The sequence below is a fragment of the Phascolarctos cinereus genome, unplaced genomic scaffold, assembly GCF_003287225.1.
Source record: "Phascolarctos cinereus isolate Bilbo 61053 unplaced genomic scaffold, phaCin_HiC Scaffold_5;HRSCAF=322, whole genome shotgun sequence".
Classification (NCBI taxonomy): Eukaryota; Metazoa; Chordata; class Mammalia; order Diprotodontia; family Phascolarctidae; genus Phascolarctos; species Phascolarctos cinereus.
This window is the reverse complement of record NW_027555958.1, coordinates 345,464,339-345,490,073: the sequence shown is the minus strand read 5'-3', so window position 1 is coordinate 345,490,073 and position 25,735 is coordinate 345,464,339. Positions and strand designations below refer to the sequence as shown.

General features: G+C 35.8%; 1 protein-coding gene across 6 annotated transcripts in view; it reads right to left on the bottom strand.

The window, feature by feature from the left end:
* WDR64 (WD repeat domain 64) overlaps window positions 1-25,735 on the bottom strand; it is a 174,253-nt gene that overhangs the window by 9,849 nt on the left and 138,669 nt on the right. For 5 of the 6 annotated variants that reach the window (XM_020982060.2, XM_078156256.1, XM_078156258.1 and 2 more), the window contains 4 exons: window positions 17,658-17,763; window positions 16,760-16,818; window positions 5,613-5,722; window positions 617-805 (listed from right to left, as the gene is read on the bottom strand). In XM_020982060.2, coding sequence (XP_020837719.1) covers window positions 617-805; window positions 5,613-5,722; window positions 16,760-16,818; window positions 17,658-17,763 — 464 coding nt within the window. The remainder of the gene's footprint in view (window positions 1-616; window positions 806-5,612; window positions 5,723-16,759; window positions 16,819-17,657; window positions 17,764-25,735) is intronic. The other variant, XM_078156257.1, reaches the window with a different exon arrangement.

Sequence of the window (25,735 nt, the reverse complement as noted above, 5' to 3'; positions counted from 1 at the left end):
ATATCTTTTGCATCTTTTCAGCTTAAGTGCCCTGAGACAAAACCAAATCACGTCCCACTTTAGTTACATCTCTGAGGGAGTCAAAGAAGGTTAAAGGTTATCCAAAAGGCAACAGGGAGGCATCAGCAGTTTTTAAGCAAGAGGGTAAAATGATTGAATACTAAGGATACTAACGTGGTGATGGTGTATAGAATGAAATGAAGGGATGAGACAAGGAGCAATTCAAAAGCTACTGAAATGACATAGATATGATGTATTATGTTCTGGACTATAGTGTTTTGAAAAGAAAGGATGTGTGTGCATGTGTGTGTGTGTGTGATATGATATATCAAAGGGAGAACCTTTTAAAAACAAAACGAACCCTTAAAATAGTTAATTAAATTGGTTTTTACTTATGCATGTCAGTTTGGGTTCCACCCCCTTATGGGTCAGAAAAAAAGATAATACACTCCCCTACTATATATTTGTAGTGTTAATACACTTCCACCACACATGACACACGTTACATATAACAAATAATTTCACAATTTGACTTAACTTCCATTATTTTGTTAAAAATATGTTTGTAGCCTCCTACTGTTATAACTGTCTCTCTAAATAAAAACTGTTATCTTACTTGTCACGGTCAAATACTAGAGGATATTCATATCTCTGTTTCTTTTCTGTGTATTTGCTTTCTTCTTTTACTTCTACAGGGTATTCATTAACATCACAAGGCAAGATGAAATCAGTTACTTCATTCAGTTCAAATGTCCTGCGTTGTCCAAAGTAGCCACAGTAATGTCCATTGCGGGCATGCCAAATCCTTGAGGGGGTGGAGAAAAAATTATATACATATATGTGTGTGTGTGTGTGTGTGTGTGTGTGTATGTGTGTGTATGTATGTATATGTATATATGTATACACACATCACATTACATATACACTATATATATGTATATATATAGTGTATATAGTGTATATAGTGTGTGTGTGTATATATATGTATAGTAGTAAGGCTGGTTTTTTTTTTGGTGAGGCAATTGGGGTTAAGTGACTTGCCCAGAGTCATACAGCTAGTGAGTGTTATGTGTCTGAGGCCGCATTTGAATTCAGGTCCTCCTGACTCCAGGGCCAGTGTTCTTTCCACTGTGCCATCTCACTGTCCCAGTAAGGCTACTTTTGAAGCCATTTTTGTACTTTTAAAAATTAGTCCTACAGTTTTTTCAAGTTCTTTTATCTCTTAGGTATCTAATTCTTACCCCATGCAATTCTATAAGACAATTCATATAAAGCATATAATACTTTTGAATAAAACTTTAGGACTGCACAGCATCATTCATTTATTTGGCAAAGGAGGAAACTAAGGGAGGGACTGCTTAAGTAATTTCTCACAAATGATGTGCATCACCAAGCAGGAGTGACTAGGACCCGGGAAAAATGAACCTCTTATGTTGCCTTTAAGTATTGCCACTAGGAGAAAGGTTTTAAAATTGTATTCTCACTTGACCTAGAGATATAAAGGAAACCCAATATCCTTGAAAAAAATATTGTTTAGGGCCTCACATTATTACTGTATCTCTCTCTCTCTCTCTCTCTCTCTCTCTCTCTCTCTCTCTCTCTCTCTCTCTCTTTCTCTCTCTTTCTCTCTTTCTCTCTTTCTCTCTCTCTTTCTGTGGGTGGTAGCAATCCTCAAACATTTATTGAGCCCCAACTTGTTCCAGGCACTTCTAGGCACTGGGGATACAGAGACAAAATGAACTAGTCCCTTCCCTCTAAGAGTTTACATTCTATCTTATAATTATACTCATTTTCAATTATTGATCCTTAAAAAAATATGACAATAATGGATCATTTACCATGGAATATCTTTTGACATAAATTTGCCCATGGTTTTTCTTCTACACAAGATAATTAAGGAGAATCTTTAGTAAAAATACTTGCTCCTACATAATGAGGCTGAAACAAATTATATTTGGGGGAGTTTTCTTTTATTTTCTTATCTCACTTCAAAGTCCCAAAGGATAGCAAGATGGACCTACCTATCATGGGTCCAGCTAGGGAGATCTTAGAATGAGGATTTGACCAAAACCAGGACCTCTAGACTATGGCAAATGCTAACAACAGGAGAATACAAATAATAATTCCAAAATTAAAGTTTGAGGATTAATACTAGCCTGATCTGTCCTTGAGAATTATGAGTTCCAAAGTCTAGATGATCTGTCTTCACCTAATATGTTCCTAATAATAGAGTCAGAATACCTGGGTTTGAATCCTTGTTCTGTAAACTACTAACCTTGTAACTTTAGATAGGTTAATTTCACCCCCCCCACTTCGAGACTCTATCTGCAGTATCATATCATTATTGTAAAACATAAATGAAATAATTTTTATCATTTTTAAAAGTCTAGAGATCCCAATAGTATGTGAGCCTAGATAACTTTAGGGATGACTATCAAAGCCTTCACTTTGCTTTGGTCTATTGCTGAAATATCATCCAGGCACTTAAGGCTACTGTTCCCTTAAACTTGGAGTTCTCCAAGGTTCTGAACATTCCTCTGGGAGTCCCTTGAATCTTAATTTCCTGGACTTTAGCTGTAGTAGACTTTAGCCCCACTAAACATTTCCCTTCTAACTGACTTCCTGTTTTTGACTCCAACCTATCTTTCAACCACACTTAGTCCATGTATAAAGGTCTATGTGTGTTTGTTTAATAAGATTTGAAAGTGAGGGCATTTAGAAATAACAGAGAAAAGGCATCACCTTTATTGTGGAAAGAAATGTCTGGCTTAGCTATTCTCAGCAATACAATGATCTAAGACAATCCCAAAGGACTAACAATGAAGCATATTATCTGCCTCCAGAAAAAGAACTGATATTGTCTGAATACAGGATAAAGCATGCTATTTTTTACTTTCATTCTTTTCTTTTAAATTTGAGTCATGTAGAAAATGACTAACATGGAAATGTTTTATATGATTGCATATGTATAACGTATGTTGATTGCTTATTGTCTCAGGGAGGAGGTAGAGGAAGGATAGAATTTGGAACTCAAAACTTAAAAAAAGTTAAAAATTGTTTTAACATGTAATTGGGGAAAAATAAAATATATATATTTAAAAAGAAGCTAAATGTGTCTGGGAAGGGCAGTTAGCAATCAGAAGTAGTAGTTCTGAACTTAGCAAGATAGGAAGAGCTGATTTTAAAAGTGAGTGATGGGGTCAGCTAGGTGGCTTAGTGGATAGAGCACTGGCCCTGGAGTCAGGAGGACATGAGTTCAAATCCAACCACCGACACATAATACTTACTAGCTGTGTGACTCTGGGCAAGTCACTTAACCCCAATAGCCTCAGCAAAAAAAAAAAAAATGAGTGATAAAAATAATTAGCACCTTTGCTGATAGGTAGCTGAAAATAGGGTGGAGTACAGACTAGAGGGACCAGAGTTGTGAACAACATTTTTTGTGTATGATATAATGGTGCATTCTGGACAGCCCTGCTCATCAACTAGCAATATCTGCTGTTGGACAATGCAAAATCAGTCTTAGAATTTTGCTCCCAAATAGCATGTCATTCGAGGACTTATGCTTTCTTCTTGGTTGGCTGGGGATATATCAAGTTGATCAGAAAAGTATGACAAGGAAGTAACTATGAGTACATAAACTGGCACACTAACAAAGGAAGCATACTGGTAGGTATTTTGTTTTCAGTACTGAAGTATTCTGGTGAAATTAGTTGCATTTTTTATCAGCTCACAGAGTCATAGAAAATAGTATTAGAGGTGCCCTTCATTTTACAGGTGATAAAACTGAAGTGAAATGACATATTTGAAGTGAAATGGTGCATAGATGATTTAGTAGTAGAGATGAATCTAACAGTCTGCATTCTTGATTCCTAGTCCACTGCTTTGCGTGGAAGGCCACAAAAGTATGAACATTATACACTGGTTGCGTTTTGCTTTCAAATTAAGTTCAAACTCTTTAATTTACTTTCAAGCACCTCTAACACTTTTGCCTCTCTTTTATTCTAAGGCAGGGGTTCTTAACCTTTTTCTGTGTTGTGTACTCCTTTGGCAATCTGGTAAAACCTAAGGAACCCTTCTCAGATTGTTTTTGAATGCATAGATTACAGTATGGAGTATTACAAAGGAATGCAATTATATTGAGATATAGTTACCAATTTTTTTTTAAAGTTCAAAGAACTGTTTTAGAACCCTTGGCAGTCTAAGGCAGTATTTCTTTATGCCGAATTTTTGACATGCTCATGCATGTAATTATTTCAGGGATATTATAATATAAACAAATACAATATACACAGATGTATGTAAATACATGCACACAGGATATACATGTATCCATGTCAGTTTTTCTCTATCTCTACCTATGATACTACATGGATTCCTTTTAGATAGGTAGATAGATAGATAGATACATACATACATACATACATACATACTATGATGTATGCTATACAGCAAGGTTGGAGGAGTGGGGCTGCCCCATTAGTAGTCTAATGGCCTATTCCAATAGACTTTAGTTATCATGATGGGATAGTTATCCTGGGTCCTTGAAGGCTATGCCAGAAAAGCCCAAACTCTGGCAAATACTAATAGACTGGAAAGATTCAACTATGGGTTCAACAACAGAGTATTTCTCACTTAAAGACTAGTCTAGTTAAATGTGGAAAGGCTCATCATTAGAAGGTTGGCCACCCAGTGTTGTCTTATTTTTACCAGCCACAGAAACTCATGAAGATCATCTACTAAGGTGTACAAGTGGTTACAGTCTGAGTTAAGGTGATGCCCATGTAAGTGCTATGAAAACATAGATCCTTGAATTAGTGATCACTCTATCATCTGTGATAGAAAATTGCTAAACCACATGTTATATAACAATACACATATAAATCTTCCTTCCTTCCTTCTTTCTTTCTTTTTTTCCTTCCTTTCTTCCTTCCCTCCTTCCCTCCTTCCTTCCTTCCTTCCTTCCTTCCTTCCTTCTTCCTTCCTTCCTTCCTTCCTTCCTTCCTTCCTTCCTTCCTTCCTTCCTTCCTTCCTTCCTTCCTTCCTTCCTTCCTTCCTTCCTTCCTTCCTTCCTTCCTTCCACATAGGAGTCTCTGTAGTATCTGAAATGTGTGTGTGTGTGTATTTATGCTATATGGCACAAAGAGGCAATTTTTAAATTCTTAAGTACTAAAAACATCAAATAAACAGCAACAAGGCTGGTAATCACTATTCTGGCCATAGCCTGCTCACGTGTACCTCTTCCTGTATCATTTATTCTTTTCTGCAAATCATATTTTCATGGTATTCCTTAGGTTTAGAGTCATTTCTCTGAGTTATTTGCCTTGCTTAGGTTCTTCAGATCCTTGCAACCCCACTTATTTAGGAAAACTTTTTTATTCTTTGTCATGTTGTAGGATCACTTAAGGCATTTAAGGGCTTAGCAAAAAATTGTAAATTTAATGCTATACATGGTCTCAAGACTCATACATACCATTTTTAAGGAATAGAAATTTGTATCATCTGGACCATAAGATTGTGGGACTAGTTCTTCCTTTACCTCTATCTACTTCATAATCAGGGAGCCCTACCATAAATCTCCTTTTGGTGGGAAGTGTCAAGTATGTACTTACCTTACTGACCCATCAACAGAGGAGGTCAATACCACTTGTTTATCCTCAACATAGATGACATTGACAATTTTCAAAGCATGCCCACGCCATGCAGTCAGCTGCTTAAATTTCTAAATAGCAATAACAAAATGACTTCTGTAACAAAAGTATGATAAGCAATTCAACCAACACTTAATTCATCATTATATAGCATTTAAGGTATGCAGGGTATTTTTCTTTTTCTTTTTTTCTTTCTTTCTTTCTTTTTTTTTTAAGGCAATTGGGGTTAAGTGGCTTGCCCAGAGTCACACAGCTAGTGAGTGTTATGTATCTGAGGCCGGATTTGAACTCAGATCCTCTAACTCCAGGGCCAGTGCTCTATCCACTGCACCACCTAGCTGCTCCAAAATTGCTGCAAGGTATTTTTCTTATAACCGCCGTGTGAGGCAAATAACAATTATTAACACGCCCAATTTTACACTTAAAATGCACTAAAAGATTAAGTAAGTTTATCACCATCATACAGATACTAAAAGTTTGATGCAGGATTTAATCCTAGTTCTCCTGACTTTTGGTTACAAGAGTGTTGTAACACTCTTGCTACTATGCTATAGTGTCTCTTGAGCACTTACTGTGTTCAAGGCACTATAATAGGCAGTCATGAACAAATTCAGTTGTCATCAACTTAGTCAGATTTTTGGCTAAAAAGAATAGGCAGATACCAACAAAGTATGATTTAAGGGAAGCTGGGCAAGTCTGTATTCCAAAATATTTTCTTCTATTTCTTGTCATGGTGGCTTTAATTCCACCATTAGGAATTAGGTTGGTTTTTTTTTTCATTTCAGTCTTTTCTGTCTTGAATAATTCATTCTTTTTTTAAAAAATAATTTATTTATTTTTAGTTTTCAACATGCTCTTCTGTAAGATTTTCAGTTTTAAATTTTCTCCCTTTCCCTCTTTTCTTCCCACCCAAGATGGCATGCAATCTGATATAGGCTCTACTCATACATTCTTGTTAAGTATATTTTCCCATTAGTCATGATGTAAAGAACAATTAGAACTAATGGAAGGTACCATGAGAATGAAGCAATAAAACAAAACAACAAAGGAAAAGGAGAGCAAATAGTATGTTTCCATCTGCATTCAGACTCCATAGTTCTTTCTCTGGATGTGGATAGCATTTTCTATCATGAATCTTTTGCAGTTGTCTTAGATCCTTGCATTGCTGAGAAGAGCCAAGTCTATCAAAGTCAGTCATTGCACAGTGTGCTCTTACTGTGTACAGTGTTCTCCTGGTTCTGTCCATTTCACTCAGCATCAGTTCATATAAGTCTTTGCAGGTTTTTCTGAAGTCAGCCTGTTCATCATTTCTTATAGTACAATAGTATTCCACAACATTCATATACCACAGCTTGTTTAGCCATTCCCCAACTGATGGGCATCCCCTCAGTTTTCAATTCTTTGCCACCACAAAAAGACCTGCTACAAATATTTTTTGTAGATGTGGGTCCTTTTCCTGTTTTTGTGATCTCTTTGGGATATGGACCTAGAAGTGGTATTGCTGGGTCAAAGGGTATGCACAATTTTATAGCCCTTTGGGCATAGATGCAAATTGCTCTCCAGAATGGTTGGATCAGTTCACAATTCCACCAACAATGCATTAGATTTCCAATTTTCCCATATCTTCTCCCACATTTATCATTGTCCTGTTTTGTCATGTTAGACAATCTGGTAGGTGTGATGTGATACCTCAGAGTTGTTTGATTTGCATTCCTCTAATCAATAGTGATTTAGAACATGTATTCATATGACTATAGATATCTTTAATTTCTTCCTCTGAAAACTGCCTGTTCATATATTTTGACCATTTATCAATTGGGGAATGACTTGTGTTCTTATAAATTTGACTCTGTTTTCTATATATTTTAGAAATGAGGCCCTTATCAGAGAGACTGGCCGCAAAAATTCTTTCCCAATTTTCTACCTTCCTTCCAATTTAGTTGCATTGGCTTTGTCTGTGCAAAATCTTTTCAATTTAATGTAATCAAAATTATCCATTTTGCTTTTAGTAATGTTCTCTATCTCTTGTTTGGTCATGAATTCTTCTGCTCTCCATAGATCTGAAAGGTAAACTATTCCTTGTTCTCCGAGTTTGCTTATAGTCTCAGTCTTTATATTTAAATCCGGAACCCATTTTGACTTTATCTTGGTATAGGATATAAGATGTTGGTCTATGCCCAGTTTCTGTCACACTATTTTCCAGTTTCCTCCAGCAGTTTTTGTTAAATAGTGATTTCTTACCCAGAAGCTGGAGTCTTTGGATTTATCAAATAGTAGATTAATATAGTCATTGACTATTGTGTCTTGCATACCTAACCTATTCCACTGATCCACCACTCTCTTTCTTAGCCAGAATCAAATAGTTTGGATGATTGTTGCTTTATAATACAATTTAAGATCAGGTGCAGTTAGGCCGCCTTCCCTTGCATTTCTTTTCTTTAGTTCCCTTGATGTTCTGGACCTTTTGTTCTTCCAGATGAATTTTGCTATTGTTTTCTCTAGCTCTATAAAATAATTTTTTGGTAGTTTGATTGGTATGGCACTGAATAACTAAATTAATTTAGGTAGAATTGTCATTTTTATTGTATTAGCTCGGCCTACTCATGAGCAATTGATATTTTTCCAATTATTTAGATCTGATTTTATTTGTGTGAAAAGTGTTTTGTAATTGTGTTCACATAGTTTCTGGTTTTGTTTTGGCAGGTAGATTCCCAAATATTTTATAATATCTACAGTAATTTTAAATGGAATTTCTCTTTCTATCTCTTGCTGTTGGGCTTTGTTAGTAACACATAGAAATGCCAATGATTTTTGTGGGTTTATTTTATATCCTGCAATTCTGCTAAATTTGTTTATTATTTCAAGTAATTTTTTACTTGATTCTCTAAGTATACCATCATATCATCTGCAAAGACTGATAGCTTGTTTCTTCTTTGCCTATTTTAATTCCTTCCAATTCTTTTTCTTCTGATTGCTATAGCTAACATTTCTAGCACAATATTGAATAACAATGGTGATAATGGACATCATTATCTCACCCCCAATCTTATTGGAAATGATTCTAGCCTATCCCCATTGCATATAATGCTTGTTGGTTTTTGATAGATGTTATCTATAATTTTAAGGAAGAATCCATTTATTCCTATATCCTATAGTGTTTTTAATAGGAATGGGTGTTGTATTTTGACAAATGCTTTTTCTATATCTGTAGAGATAATCATATGATTTCTGTTACTTTTGTTGTTGATATGGTCAATTATACTGATAGTTTTCATAATATTGAACCAGATCTGCATTCCTGGTATAAATCCTACCTTGGCATAGTGTATTATCCTCGAGATAAATTGTTGTAATCTCTTTGCTAATATTTTATTTAAAATTTTTGCATCTATATTCATTAGGGAGATTGGTCTATAATTTTATTTCTCTGTTTTGGCTCTTCCCAGTTTAAATATCCATACCATATTTGTATCATAGAATTTCATAGGAATCCTTCTTCACCTATTTTCCCAAATAGTTTATATAATATTGGAATTAGTTGTTCTTCAAGTGTGTTATAGAATTCACTTGTAAATCTGTCTGGCCCTGGAGGGTTTTTTTTAGACAGTTCATTGATAGCTTGTTCAATTTCTTTTTCTGAAATGGGGTTGTTTAAGTATTTTAATTCCTCTTCTGTTAATATGGGCAATTTATGTTTTTGTAAATATTCATCCATTTTGCTAAGATTGTCAAATTTATTGGCATAGAGTTGTGCAAAATAGCTCCTAATTATTGTTTTGATTTCCTCTTCATTGGAAGTGAATTTACCCTTTTTCATTTTCGATGCTGGTAATTTGGTTTTCTTCTTTCTTTTTTTAATCAAATTAACCAAAGGTTTATCTATTTTACTGATTTTTTTTCATAAAGCCAGCTCAGTTTTATTTATTAGTTCAATAGTTTTCTTAATTTCAATTTTAATAATCTCTCCTTTGGTTTTAAGAATTTCTAATTTGGTATTTAATTGAGGATTTTTAATTTGTTCTTTTTCTAGCTTTTTTAGTTGCGTGCCCAATTCATTGATCTCTTCTTTGTCTATTTTAGTCATGTAAACATTTAGAGATATAAAACTTCCCCTAAGGACTACTTTTGCTACATCTCATAAGTTTTGGTATGCTGTCTCATTGTTATTGGATGAAGTTATTGTTTCTATGACTTGTTGTTTGACCCACTCATTCTTTAGGATTAGATTATTTAATTTCCAACTAAGTTTTTGTCTATCTTTCCATGGCCATTTATTACATGTAATTTTTATTGCATCATGATCTGAAAAGTATGCATTTAATATTTCTGCCTTTCTGCATTGAATTGTGAGGTTTATATGTCCTAGTATATGGTCAATTTTTGTGTAGGTGTCATGTACCACCAAGAAAAAGGTATATATTCCTTTCTGTCCCCATTCAGTTTTTTCCAGAGGTCAATCATATTTAACTTTTCTAAAGTTCTATTGATCTCCTCTTTCTTGTTTATTTTGTGGTTAGATTTATCTAGTTCTAAAACAGAGAGGTTGAGGTCCCCCATTAGTATAGTTTTTCTGTCTATTTCTTCCTGGATCTCCCTTAACTTATCCTTTAAGAATTTGGATGCTATACTACTTGGTGCATTTATGTTTAGTAAGGATATTACTTCATCGTCTATGGTATCTTTTAGCAGGATGTAGTTTCCTTCCTTATCTCTTTCAATTACATCTATATTTTGCTTTTGTTTTGTCTGAGATCAGAATAGCTACCTCTGCTTTTTTTACTTCAGCTGAAACATAAAATATTCTGCTCCAGCCTTTTACCTTTACTCTATGTCTATTGCTCTGCTTCAAATGTATTTCTTATAAACAATATATTGTAAGATTATGCTCTTAATCCACTCTGCTATCCATTTATATTTTATGGGAGAGTTCATCCTCTTTACAGTTATGATTACTATCTATGTCTTCCTCTCCATTCTATTCCTCTTGCCTCCCCCTGCCCCATTTATGCTTTTCTTTCTCCTTTCTCCCTTTCCTTCCTCAGTAGAGTTTTGCTTTCTACCACCACCTACCTCAGTCTTCCCTCCCTGGTAGTAGCCCCCTCCCTTTTCTTCTTCTTTCTACTTCTTCCCTCCCTTGTAGTCACCTCTCTCTTTTTCTTTTCCCTTTCCTTTTACCCTTGTTGATTTACCTTTGTCTTCCTCCTCCCAGTACAATCCTTTTTCACCACTTAATTAGATTTTCTAGCATCACATCATTAAAGTTAACTTATACCCATGCCCTCTGTCTAACTATACTCCTTTTGAATGTAATAATAACATTACAATTCTCAAGAGTTACAAGTGTCATCTTCCCTTGTAGGGATGTAAGCAGTTTGCCTTTATTAATAACATGTTGTTGTTGTTTTTTTTCTTTCCTGTTTACCTTTTTTGTGCCTCTCTTGAGTCTTGTATTTGAAGGTCAGATTTTCTGTTGAGCTGTGGTCCTTTCATCAGGAAGGTTTGGAATTCCTGTATTTTGTTGAATGTTCATATCCTTCCCTGAAAGATTATGCTCAGTTTTGCTGAGTAGTTGATCCTTGGTTGTAGTCCAAGCTCCTTTGCTTTATGGAATATTGTATTCCATGCCCTCCACTCTTTTAATGTAGGATCTGCAAGGTCCTGCGTAATCCTGAGTGTGGCTCCATGATATTTAAATTGTTTCTTTCTGGCTGCTTGCAGTATTTTCTCTTTGATCCAGTAATTTTGGAATTTGGCTACATTATTCCTTGGCATTTTCAATTTGGGATTGCTTTCAAGAGGTGATCAGTGGATTCTTTCGATGACTAATTTACCCTCTGGTTTTAGGATCTCAGGGCAGTTTTTTTTTTTGATGATTTCCCAAAGGATGTTGTCCAGGCTCTTTTTTCATCATGGCTTTCAGGTAGACCAATAATTTTTAAATTATCTCTCTTGGATCTGGTTTCCAGGTCAGTTGTTTTACTAATGAAATATATATTTTCTTCTATTTTTTCATTCTTTTGTTTCTATTTGACTGATTCTTGCTCTCTCATAGTTTTTAGCTTCCACTTGCCCCATTCTAATTTTTAATGAGTTGTTTTCTTCTATCATATTTTGTAACTCCTTTTCCATTTGGCCCATTTTACTTTTTAAGGAGTCTTTCTCTTCAGTTAGTTTTTGTGCATCATTTTCCATTTGGCCAATTCTACTTTTTAAGAACTTGTTTTCTATGGTTAATTTTTGTCCTTCCTTTTCCAAGCTATTGACTCTTTCTTGCATATCTCTCATTTCTTTTCCGAATTTTTCTTCTACCTCTCTTATTTGACTTTCAAAATCCTTTTTGAGCTCTTCCAAGAAGGCTTTTTGGACTTGAGACTACTTAATATTCCCCTTTGAGGTTTCAGATGTGAGTATATTGACAGTGTTGTCCTCTTCTGAATTTGTGCCTTGATCTTCCCTTTCCCCATAATAAGAATCTGTGGTCATTGTCTGTTTTTGCTTTTTGTGCATGGTGTTTGCCTATTTCCTGACTTAAAAATAAAGTTGAGTTCTCCTGCTGGAGTGATGGGGTCACTTATCTAAGCTTCTTTTCCTGCTCACATGGGCCTTGCACAGGGATGTTTCACTGCTGGTGGATGTCTGTCAGGTTGGAGGTGTGCCTCCTGGAGTTGTGTTTCCCAGAGTTTTATTGAGGCACCGGTTGATTTGGCTGTTGGAGAATGCGATCACCCATGGTGGTTTTCCAAGCTGGCGTCTATCCAGTTCCCCTGCCTGTATTGAGGATCTTGGGTCCTGGTGTCAGCACTTGCCTGTTCCACCAACCTGGGTCTCAGGATCTCCCCATGATATGCTGAAGTGGGGCTTGCTCCTGGCTTGCTGGGATGCCTTTCATCCTGTACTGCTTCCCCGCCCCCAGAGCAAGAGGGGTCTTTCCTATTAATCCCCCAAGCTTCCTAGGCTACGTGCGGCACCCTGTCTTTTTGCTGGCTCAAGGTTTTTCCTGGGTTGATATTTTCTGGACTTTCAGAGGTCAGTAAGAGAGGGTGAGAGTGACTTCTTACTCCACCATCTTGGCTCCCAGAAGTGGAACTTTGAAGAATTCATTCTTGAAATGCAAATATCTTTGATACATGACATACCTTAAGCTTTTGTCAGTGTGGATCTAAAGCAGTTTCTTGCTGTGAGTAAGATGCTAAAGGAGGAAACATATGGATCTTGGGGGAGATGAGGGAAGAGAACAATGGAACCCAGATTGGGAGGAGAGTTTTCAAAAGGAAAAAGCAAAGGGAAGATCCAAATAAATGTGTGCCTGGCTAAAGTTATTACCTTTTGTGGGACTTTGAAAATCCCAAAGCTGAGAGTAAATGACCAAAAGTGGTAGTCAGGGTTTTTTTCCCCAATGACTTCATAAGGCCTGATTAATACCTGTCTAGAGAGATAGAGTCTAGAAATTCCAGCCCAAGCATAGGCCTCCAGTGTAGCCTCTGCTATATGATCCTGAAACACTGGGACTGTCACCAAAAACTGGGTCTAGAGCCTGATTTACTTAAGATGTTTGCCTGGAACATCTTCACTAGCCTATTGTTAAAACTGACTACACCCTGGCTGCTTGACAGTTTTGCTCCATGATCAAATAAATGACCCTTCTTTTACTTGTCTATTATTAATCTTTGTAGGTTCACAGGAGCATAGGATCATAGATCTAGGCCAAGATGAGACCTTAAAGGCATATAGACCAACACTCTCATTTTATAGATGAGGAAGCCCATGGAGGTTAGGTGACTTCCCCATGTGGTGAGACTGAACCTGGATACTAGTGAGAACAACAGTTTGAAAGGTTGAGCTTCCTTAATGATGGAGTGAACCTTAGAAATGGGCTAATGAGGCTATTCCAGGCAAACCCTGTCAGGCAGAGAATAGTGGACCAGGACTGAGGATAGACATTCCAAAGAGAGTAGTCATAGAGACCTCTAGGATAAGGACAGTTATGCTATCTGCAGGGTAAATGCAGGATGATCTAAATGCTTGGGAGAGAGGTGGGGGAAAGACCTTCCTCAACCAATGTTCTTCAGATAGGGCTTAGGCATAGAATAGGAATAGGGTAGCAACTTCTTTCCAGTTGTGCCTGCCAGACTGCCCCCCAGATTGTAGTGAACTTTAGAACATAGTTTCTGTACTTTGTAAACTATTCAGTTTTATACTTGATATTATTTTGTTGCTTAGTTCCCGGGTAAAGCCCTTTTTGAAAAGTGCCAGCATTGTCTGTGTGGAATTGGGGTTCATAATACCCCAAAATTCAAATGTAGAGGTGTCAGTGGTTGCTCCATTGGTAAGACCTTCCAGGGCTTCATTACATCTGAAGTAATGGCACTATTAGAAAGAAAGGAGACCTCATGTGGGTGTCAGCTGTAAGTATTCTTCCTTTCTTGGCATTCCCTTATCACTCTCCTCCCTTTCCAATCTGTGATCCTCACAGAAAAGATGGCTTCATTCTCCATGTCACAGCATTCCCGGGTAGAATCCATAATAGCCAAAAGGTGCTTTCATTGAGAGCAGAGAGAATTTTGATAATACCAGTAGGGGCCAGACTAAGGACTCTTTGCCCAAATAAACAGATCTTCTTAGGCATTCATATTAGCATTCCTACTAGGGTTTATATCACTTCATATCCAGAAGTGTATTGTTCTCACATACTTTTAATTCAGGTTTCATATATCCCTTTGGCCACAAAGATTACAGTGACATCCTCTTGAGTTCTTCTGTTTGGGGGGCTTGGTACCTTGGGTTCCCTCTTTTCCTGTTTGCCACATAGATATGCAGTCATCCTTTTCCTTTCATTAATCCTCTTTTGTAATTAAATGTCCTGTTTTTCATATTCACAGATTAAATAGACCAATTCTTACAGGCCTCTGTTTTGGAAAGAGGTTATTGATGCTACCTACCACAGCCTATATTTATACAATGGAATAGCTTCATGCCACTAGTGTTAAAGGACAGGTCTTACTGTTCTACTTTGTCAGTTCAAATAGAGAGTTAAAAAAGATAGCTTGGGGTTTTTTTAAACTCAATTAAAATTTAAATTTTTAAAATTTTAAATTAATTTTAAATTTAAAAATTAAAATAAAAAAAATTAACTTTAGTCTTTGACCTTACACAAATCACTTACCTTTTTTGATTCTCTGTTTCCTATATTTACCTTATATGTACAGTGTAAAAAATACCTGATTGCTGTGAAGGTCAAAGTGATTTTATATATATGGAAATAGCTTTTTAAAGCTATAAAGTGTCACATACACTTGCAAGAAGGCATTATTGTTAACAATAAAATTAATAAGAAACTCATTTTAGTATATCATCTTTTTAAAAATAATTTTTTAAAAAGCCCAAATCAAGATTTTCTCAGCATTTGGACAGATCAAAACCCTACCATTTTGCATCCATACTGACTTGTATAAGGGCTATTTTCTGCAAAAGGGCTATTTTCTGATCATGTCTATGACAATCGTTTTATTTATTACAATTAAAAATTGAATGTTAGCTTTTGTACCTAGCAGGGAAGCCTAATTTTAAAAACATTATTTATACTTATTGTTGTAGGTCAAATGCACTGACTATTTGTTTAGCTAACAGATTGTGCCTGTTTGGCATGGACTAGGTTTGGCTGGATTAATTGGGACACATCCCCGCTGGGATGAAATGTGCAGGGACAGTTTGTCAAGTATTGGCCACATATATGTGGAAAATTGGCAGGTGTTTAATTTTAGCACACAGGTGTTGAGACTTGGAGCTGAGCTAGATAGAAGAAATATTTGATAAGGCAAGTTGGGTTTCAAATCTCATTCCCTGAGATACCCATTTGGCTGAAATGGAAGCAGAGGCATGGACTAGATGACCTATATAAATCCTTCTATGTTCTGTAGTTCTAAGTTTAAATACATAAAATGAGATAATAAATGTGTAATGATTTAAACAAAATAATGGATTAAAATACCTTGCTGCTATTATGTCTTAATCTTAATGCTGTGAAAAAATATAAAACATTGTCCCTCTGATACATATTGGCTGTGTGACCTTGGGCAAGTCACTTAATTTCTCAGTACCTTAGGAAACTCTTAAAAACTATTTGTTGCAGAAAAGTTGCATATCGGCAAAGATAGAGTTTTTTCTCTCTGAGAATTACCCAAACTAATGAAAACAGAAGTTTGGACAACAAAAACAACAAATGATACTAGTAATAATATAAAAACAAAAACAGCAACAATAATGCATCAATATTTATTCTAGTTCTAAAATTGTTGTGTTGTATAGTTGACAGCTCAATAAAGGAGAAGTTAGTAATATAATATATAGTATTAGGCCCATTTATGTCTTTAAAACAAATAGCAGATACCAAGTATCATTCTCTTCATTTTATTGCATTATAAATTAGCATACAGAGAAGATAGAAAAACTGGTAACTCACTTGGTGGACAATTCAACCTCGACTTTTTTCCTACCTATACCAGCAGCCCACTGCTAAGTATCTTTTTAAAAAATATATTTTATTTATTTTGTTAAATATATCCTGGTTACATTTTTAAAAATTAATATCTTGTTTAAAAATTTTTGAGTTCCAAATTCTTTCTCTCCTTTCTACCCCTTCCCCACCCCATGAGAAGGCAAGCAATATGATATCAGTGATATATGTGAAGTCATGTAAAATATATTTCCGTATTAACCATCTATCTTTTGATATACATATATATATACATATATACAAATATGTGTGTGTATATATATGTATATATGTATATATATTCATGCAAGACCATAGATTTAAACCTGGAATGAGCTTTATTAGTTATCTAGTTTGGTAGTTTCATCTTACAGATGAAATTGAACCCAGAAAGGCTGAATGACTTGACCAAAGTAATACATTAATTTCTGTCTTTTCAACTAACTTTTAAGCTCATTGAGGATCCAGACTGTGTTTTCTTTTGATAGAATTTAAGCACTCTGAGGGAAGGGACTGTTTCATTTTTGTCTTTGTATGTCTACAGTTCCTAGCACATAGTAGGCACTTAATAAATACTTGTTGATTGATTGATTCAAGAGCAAATGTGAGTTCTCACCTTCTCATCATGTGGAGGGTTCAGGAAGGAACCAATATTCCAGAGGATAACATGGCCTTCTGTACAGAATATAAATGTTTAGAGATTTAGACTCTTTAATTGGGTATTCTGTGGTTTCCAGATAAATACCATTCATACTACCAGTTTCCAAGGGCTCAGCTATTTAAAATGCTGAATAAATTAGAGGAAGAGGAGCCAGAAATGAAGAATAAAACTTCATAATAACCTGGATATGTCTTTTCTCTCTGAGCATAATTCATAAAGTACCCACTTTCACAGCATCGTTTTTCATTCCTCATTTATCATGAATGTCACTTTAATAGCTGAGAATGAAAAGCTTTTGGACAAGAGATTACATATGCAATAATTAATAGAAATTAAGAAGACCATTCCTTAAAGGAAATACAAATTACTAAAAAGAGACTTGCCTTCTTATTAATTCTAACTTAGTCTAAGTAATAGCTATGAAAGGCCAGCTATAAAAAGAGCAAGAGCTAATTATCCCCTCTCCCTTCCTCTATAATGTCACTGTTCCCTTCGTCAGTGTAGGTTTATACAGACTATTCCTTTTATGCTAAGGGAGTGATGGCAATTTGCACTCTTCACAACAATGTGGGTGGTTGGGAAGTAGCAATAGCCTTATTGTAGAGATGGGAAAACAGAGAACAGTTTGCCTGAGATTATAGGGTCAATAGAAGAAGTAGGAATAAAATTACAATCTTCCAATGCTCAATCCTATATTGTATGTCTAGCACTAGAACAAGCAACCTCTTAATCTTGCCATTGTCCTGGTATATTTGATGAGATTATTTTTGTGACCAATTTTCTAACACATAAGGTATCATGATGCCCATGGGTAGGTGGGTGAGGGAAACCCCAGAACAGAGTAATCTCTTACCCATGTTTCCTGCAAGCAGCACTCTGGCACACACATCAGTGTACAGTGTAGTCAGAGAAATTGCAGAGTGTTTTGTGAAAGGTAACATATCCTTCAGTAATTTCCCCTGAATGAAGAATAATACAAATAAAAGTTTTGCTATGATTTTCTTCCTACAAAGTCTTAAATTTGAAGTTAAATTTCTAATTATAAATAGAATACCCTGGGTATGTTTCTTATATCCAGACATTCCTTCAGCTCTTCCACCTCTGGGATGGATTTTCCTTTAGAACCAAGCCAGTGAAAAAGGGAAGGAAAATGGCAAAGGATGCACTTTGAATATTAGCCTAATTGGTTAAAGCACTCTCTGTCCCATTGCCTAAAACTAGAATTCTTAACCTGAGGATCATGAACTTTTTAAAAAATATTTTTATAACTATTTAAATATTATCAGATTCTGAAAGAAACTAGATATACTAAGGTTTTCTACCAAAACAAGCTCCAAATGGATTGATGATTTAGACATAAAAGGTGATATCATAACAAATTAAAGGAGCATGGAAGAATTTACCCCTCAGGTCTATGGATTGGAGAAAAGTTTGTGACTCAATAAGAGCTAGAGAAATTCACAGAAGGTAAACTGGACAATTATGATTACATAAAGCTAAAACATTTTTTGCACAAACAAAACCAATGCAGCTATAGAAGAGAAGCAGGAAATTGGAGGGGGGTGGGTGGGAATCTTTGCAGAAAGCTTGTCTGATAATGGTCTCATTTTTAAGCTAGAGAACTGAGTGAAATTTATAACAATTAGAACCACTAGTGAATTAATGAATTGCTAAAGCCTAAGAATAGACAGTTTTCAAAGGAAGAAATCTAAGATATCAACAGTAACATGAAAAAAATGCTGTTAATAATTAGATAAATTAAAATGACTCTGAAGTAATACTTAACACTAATCAGATTGACAAAGTTGACAAAAAAGGAAAATGACAAATGCTGGAGGGGCTGTTGGAAAATAGGAATATTAATACATTGTTGGTGGAACTGTGAAATACAACTTAGAACTATGCCCCCAAAGCTATTAAACTATGTATATACCATTTGATTCAGAGATACTGCTACTAAGTATGTGCCTCAAAGAGTTCAAGGAAAGAGGAAAAAGACTCACATGGACAAAAATATATTGCAGCCCTTTTTATGATGGCAAAGAATTGGAAACTGTGAGGGTACCTATAAATTGGAGAATGGCTGAACAAATTATGGTGTAAGAATGTGATGGAATACTATTAAGGTTGAAATGGGTACATGATTTAAACATAAAGGGTGATACCATAAGCAAATTATGAGAGCAAGGAATAGTTTACCTGTCAGATCTATGGAGAAGGGAAGAATTCATGACCAAACAAGAGACAGAGACATTATGAAATGCAAAATAGATAATTTTGATTACATTAAATTAAAAAGGTTTTGCACAAAGCCAATGCAACTGTTAGAAGGAAAGCAGAAAGTTGGGAAACAATTTTTACAAACAGTGTTACTGATAAAGGCCTCATTTCTCAAATATATAGAGAACTGAGTCAAATTTGTAAGAATACAGGTCATTCCCCAATTGATAAATGGGCAAAGGATATGAACAGGCAGTTTTCAGAGGAAGAAATCAAAGCTATCTATAGTCGTATGAAAAAATGCTCTAAGTCACTATTGATTAGAGAAATGTAAGTTGAAACAACTCTGAGGTACCACCTCATGCCTATCATATGGGCTAATATGACAGAAAAGGAAAATGATAAATCTTGGAGAAGGTGTGGGAAAATTAGGATACTAATGCATTGCTGGTGGAGTTGTGAACAGATCCAACCATTCTGGAGAGCAATTTGGAACTGTGCCCAAAGGGCAATCAAACTGCCCATACCTTTTGATCCAGCAATACCACTACTAAGTTTGTATCTCAAAGAGATCATAAAAAAGGGAAAAGGACCCACATATACAAAATATTTATAGCAGCTCTTTTTGTGGTGGCAAAGAATTGGAAATTGAGGGGAGGCCTATCAATTGGGGAATGGCTGAACAAGTTGTGGCATATGAATGTAATGGAATACTATTGTGCTGTAAGAAATGATGAGCAGATAGATTTAAGAAAAACCTGGGAAGACTTACATGAACTGATGCTGAGTGAAGTAAGCAGGACCAGAAGAACATCATACACAGTAACAGCAACATTGTGTGATGATCAACTATGGCAGACTTAGCTCTTCTCAGTAAGACAATGATCCAAGACAATTCCAAGACTCATAATGGAAAATGCTATCCACATCCAGAGAAACTATGGATTCTGAATGCAGATCAAAACATACCATTTTCATTTTTTTTGTTTTTTGTTTTTTTCTCTCTCATTGTTTTCCCCTTTTGTTCTAATTCTTCTTTCACAATATAGCTAATGTGGAAATATATTTAGCATGATTGTACATGTATGACCTGTCAGATTGCTTGCTGTGTTGGGGAAGGGGAGGGGAGAGGAGGGAGAGAGAAAAATTTAGAACTCAAAATCTTATGAAAATGAAGATTGAAAACTATGTTTACATGTAGTTGGGGAAAAATAAAATACCATTTAGTGCAAAAAAAAAAGAAAATGAAAAATAGGACAGGAAGAGTAAAGAAGTAATAAACAAGATGATTTCAGAGAAACCTGAAAAGTCTTGTATGAATTGATGCTGAGTAAATGAGCAGAACAATTTATATAAAGACAACAATGTAAAGATACACAGTTTTGAAAGACAGCAATTTTGATCAACACAATGGAACCAATCATAGTTTCAAAGGACTCATAATGAGACATACACAGACAAAACACCCACAGATAGAGAGCTGATGCAGATTGAAGCATATTTCTTTTTTCTTTTTTGGACATAGGTAATGTGGGGATTTGTTTTGCTTGGCTATAAATATTTGTAACAGGTTTTACTTTTCTTGTCTTCTCAGTGGGTTAGGGTGGGAAAGGAGGGTGGTAGAAAATTTGGAAGAGAAAATAAAATAAAATTGAATTAAATATATAATTGATTTCTTTTGGAATCCTGTGAATTTTATTTTACATATTTAAAAACATTCTGAGGAACTGTCTATAGGTTTCACAGGACTGCCAAAATTTGTCAGAGATGAAAAAAGAAAGGTTAGGAGCTACTGTCCTTGAAGGTCCAGGTATAAGTTTTTATAAGTTTAATCTCTTTGCGCACTGGAAACTTGTATAAATGAATCAATAATTAGCTCACACACACACACACACACACACATTTACAATGCAGTAGTTAACTATATTTGTAATTTCAGGCTTAGAAGCCAGGAAAACAGAAAGATAAAGAAACTTTTTAGAAACTTTTTAAGAACAGAGATAAGTCTTTTATCCTGGGAAAGAACTCAGGGATTGCCAAGTGATAATCACTGTTTACCTAGGGTGTCCTGGAACATAGCTTTAATATTAGGAAGGTTGTGACCATCTACTTTCTTACAGCTAGCCAACACTTATCTCTCTCAATTTGTGCAATTCAGAGTTGAAGATTGCCTATGGGAAAACTTCCTTTTCCTGCCCCTACTACAAATCTCTCATTCCCATTCACCTCAGTCATATGCAGCTCTGCCTTTCCCTTTTCTTGTATCTTCTGAAACCTTTGTTCTATTGTGAACAAAATTCTGTGTTAGATCTTTCCCTTTCACACCTTCCATATTCTTGCACTCACAGAAACCCGGTGTGGCAGGGCCAGCAAAACTAACTTCTGCAATGTTTCCTTTGATGTCAGGACTTGGCAGTACTATACCATTTTGTATTATGTATATAAGTAAACCTTACTGCTTTTTAAAATCGTAAAACTACAAATACTATCCTTTCTCATTCAGTGTGTGTATGTGTATGTGTGTGTTTCATATATATACATATACACATACACGTTTATGTATAACTATATCAATGTATAGCTATATTAATAAGTAATCCCATTAGGATCTTTGAGTATGGGAAGTTGATTCCGTCTACCCTATGGAATGTAAGTTATTTCATATATAAAATCCCATTAAAAATAAATACCTCTCTAAGGCCTTTAATTCCTAACTTGAAAGAACAACTCAAGGTCATTCTCCTGGCACTTGCCAGATAATTGGCATGCATCCCATAAGTGTTAATTAATTAGTTATTAATTCTTATTAATGACCCCCTTTGTATTCATACAGCTATCACCTTAGTTGAGACCCTCACCACCTATTATTGCCTAGATTATTGCAATAGCCTCCTAATTGGTTTCTCTGCCTCATATGTTTTCTCTCCATTTCTGTTGATCATCCATACTGCTGTCAAAATGATTTTCCTTTAGTGCAAATCTGGCCATGTCATTCTCTTAATCTTGAAACTCTAATGGCTTCCTATTGTCTCTAGAATCAAATATAAACATTTCAGTTTAGCGTTATAAGGCTTTCCAAATCTTTCCTGCCTGCTTGTATGCTACTTCCTTTTCTACATTCTGCATTCAGCCAACCTGGCCTTATCTCTGTTCCTCACGCATGACATTCCCTCTCCCATCCCTCTGCCTTTTCCTGGAATATACTGTCTCCTCAGCTCTGCCTTACGGACTCTGTTTTCTTCAGGATTCAATTCAAACATCACCTTCTACATGAAGCCTTTCCTGGTTCCCTAAACTGTTAGTTCCTTCCATCTTAAGCTACCTTCTATTTAACTACGTTGTGTTGTTTTTGTTCTCTTTATAGTTATTCTGTACATATATACACACACATGTATATATACATATATATGTGTATATATGTATATTCTTGTTGTCTTCTCCAAGAATGCAAGTTCTTTGTATGAATAGTTTCATTTATTTGTATATAGCATAGTCCTGAAAACATAGTGAACACTTAATAAATGCTTATTAATTGATTTGTAATAACTTGGACTCAGATGTCTCCGTAGTACTCAACATAATAGATAAGACTGTCTACAAACACATTTACACACACACACACACACACACACACACACACACACACACATATGCACACACGTTAGCCAACCTTTGGTAAATCAGGGAACATTGCATTTTCATCCTCTTACCCTTTCAACCAATTACTATACTCAGAGCCCTAAAATCATAGATCTGAAAGGAGAGGTAGTTGATAATGCCTTCTTTTCCACCAATCACCATCTGGAAAAAGGAAGTACTTCTCTAGCACACATCAGAGATATGAATTTTCTTATATAAAAAATCTGGGAAGCCATACCATACCACCATATGGAACCACCATACCACCGCAATCTGGGGAATTGCCATATCATCACTCCAGTGTGGATATAGATTTGAAGGCCCACAATATCCCATTCCCATCTCCAGTCTGCTGTAAATAGTATCTTTTAGTAAATCTCTATTGGACATGTAAATCTTGTTTATCTGTCTCCTTTTCCCTTCCCTAGAGTGGACATAGGGTTTTTAATTATTCATTTAGAAAGGCATTTGGCATCAAATGAAGAAATTGAAATGAGCAGGCAAAACTGATTATCTCTTTAAACTCAGGAAACATTCCAAATGCTTCAGTGAGAGACCCTGATATTTTTGGCTGTCCCCAGAAGGTATTCTATCACTGACCAAACTCTCCAATAAAATATGCAACCTTTTTCATGACTCTAATACACTGGGCCAGGAGGATATATATACTCCTTGCCCTTCATTGCTGTTCATAGATCTTCATCCTGCTGCCATTACTCCTCTTTCAAGATTCACTCCATCCAAATACATCACCCCATTTAGATCTTAGTGGCAACTATCTTCCAGTTTCCAAATAATTTTCTTTCTTTCTTCAAGTTCAGTAAATAGTCCAGTTTTCCTCTCCTCCTATCCTATCCCTTTTCTCATATTTGGGACTTTAGTAAACATATTGACATCATTTCAAACACCACAAACTCCGAGTTCCTTAATTTCTTTAACTCCCATGACCTATTGCTTCTCTCCATCGCAGCCACACAGAGCATTGGTCACACCCTTGATCTCATTACCACCCACAAGTGTTCCATTTCAGGGATCAATCAGTCAGCAAGAATTAAAGACCAACTATGTTCCAGAAACTGCTAGGTGCTTCAGATACAAAGATAAGGTCCTCAAGGACCTTACATTCTATTGAGGGAAATAATATATACATATATATATATATATATGGATTTATAATATAGAAGGATTGATTTTGGGATGTGCCCGAGCAGCTGGGGCTGGAGATAAAGACTTCATGTAAATGGTAGCATTTGAACTAATTATTGAAGGAAATGAGAGATCTTAAGACATATGGGTGAAGAGGGAATTCTAAAATTCCTTTATCTGATGGTAGCTTTCTATCAGTCTATTTTTCCCTATGTTTCATTCTTCCTAAATAAATATATCATTCTCTCTTTGGTCTCCATCCTACAGCATTTTCTCAGGTTCTGGCCTTACTTCCCTATTTTCCCAATCTTGCTCTAATGTTTCACCAGTCCAACTGAATTCTGTTCTCTACTCTTGAATCCCTTGCCATTTTGTCCCTTTACCATTCATACCTTGTCATACCACAGTCTGGTTTACTTCCACCAACTGCCTTCTCTACTTTTACACATTCTGCTGAATGATACTATCACTGGGAAATCCTAGGGAATGCTGCAAGGCCTTGACTCCTGAAGGCAAGATCTAATCTTGAATTTCCTGTACATCCATGTGACAGTATTACATAGTGAAAAGAAAATAGACTTGGAATCAGGGAAAACCTTGAGTTTCAATCTTGCCTCTGACACTTACTATCTTAGTTTCCCCTCAGGGTCAGTCAGTTTCCTTGTCTGTTAAAGAGGAATAATAAGAACTATAGTAGCTTCTTTACAGGGTTATTAAGGTCAAATGATGTGATGTATATAAAACACTTTGTAAACCTTAAAGTAACTGTATCAATGTCAGCTATTAATATCCTATGCTCTAAATCCATGTGGAGGCCATTTGGTTCTAAAACAATGAAAATAGTACTTTCTTTTTATGAAAGGCACATTTTCTTCTTTACAGAAGAAGCTATAGTGAGGGAGTTACCATCTCCTCCTGCTTGGCTATAAGATCTTGTTCCTTCTATGGAAAAATTAGGATCTTGTCTCAGTAGGCAATGACAAATTGGTCCAGGAGTTCTCTTGTTTCTTTGTTAATCACGTGTCGAAACACATTGTCTACCTATTACACATCAAAGTGGCATATCTTATTTGAAGTGCTCGTATTGAGTGTGAATAGCTATCTTCCATTCACCTCTAACTGTGATTTAAAATATATCATAAGCCCTTGGCAAAGTTCAGCTAATTATAGATTTTTATCCTCCTGAACTTCTTGTTCACATGTCAGAGATTAAGGGAAATTGATAACTCATTCAATGCATAAAGGAACAGTTTCCCCTAGTTAGGAATGTAAAAAGAAATGGAGTCTTTCTTTTATGATAACCGTGATGGTCAGATGAATCTCTTTCATGGATTCTAAATATACTCATACACTGATGAGCACTGATGCCCATGCTCTTTCAGTACATTAATCCAGGCACAGTGGAGGGAAATATCTAGCAAGAGATCAACTAGACAGTCACAGTTGTGGTACAGAAGAAGTGACTCCATACTTGCTTTATTGAAACTGTACTGCAAGTGCTAAGATTCCTTTAGACTCTGAGCTATCTATCTCCAGAGTGGAATCTTGGATCAGCTCCAGGGTTCATACAAATGTTTGAGTAGACTACATCAACATAAGCTATGATAAAGGTATGCTGCTAACTATTGAAGTTCAAAACCTACTCCCACTATAGCCATATCCAGTACACTAAGGACCATTTTTTCATCATGTGCTGGTCATGCCTTCAAGGGAAGGGTTGGTCTTCTTTTGTAATCACCTGTTCTAGAATATTTTTTCACTTGAGGGACGACTACTTTTTTGCTTGGTCATTGGAAATATAATCCCCTAAGGTTCCTAAATTAGCAATGTTTTGTCTTGCTCTGGCTCTGCACCCAAGACAAGTCTTTCTGGATGTGTAATCATGACAAGAGCCTCACTTTTGCCCTGAGAGTCTTCCCCAAGACT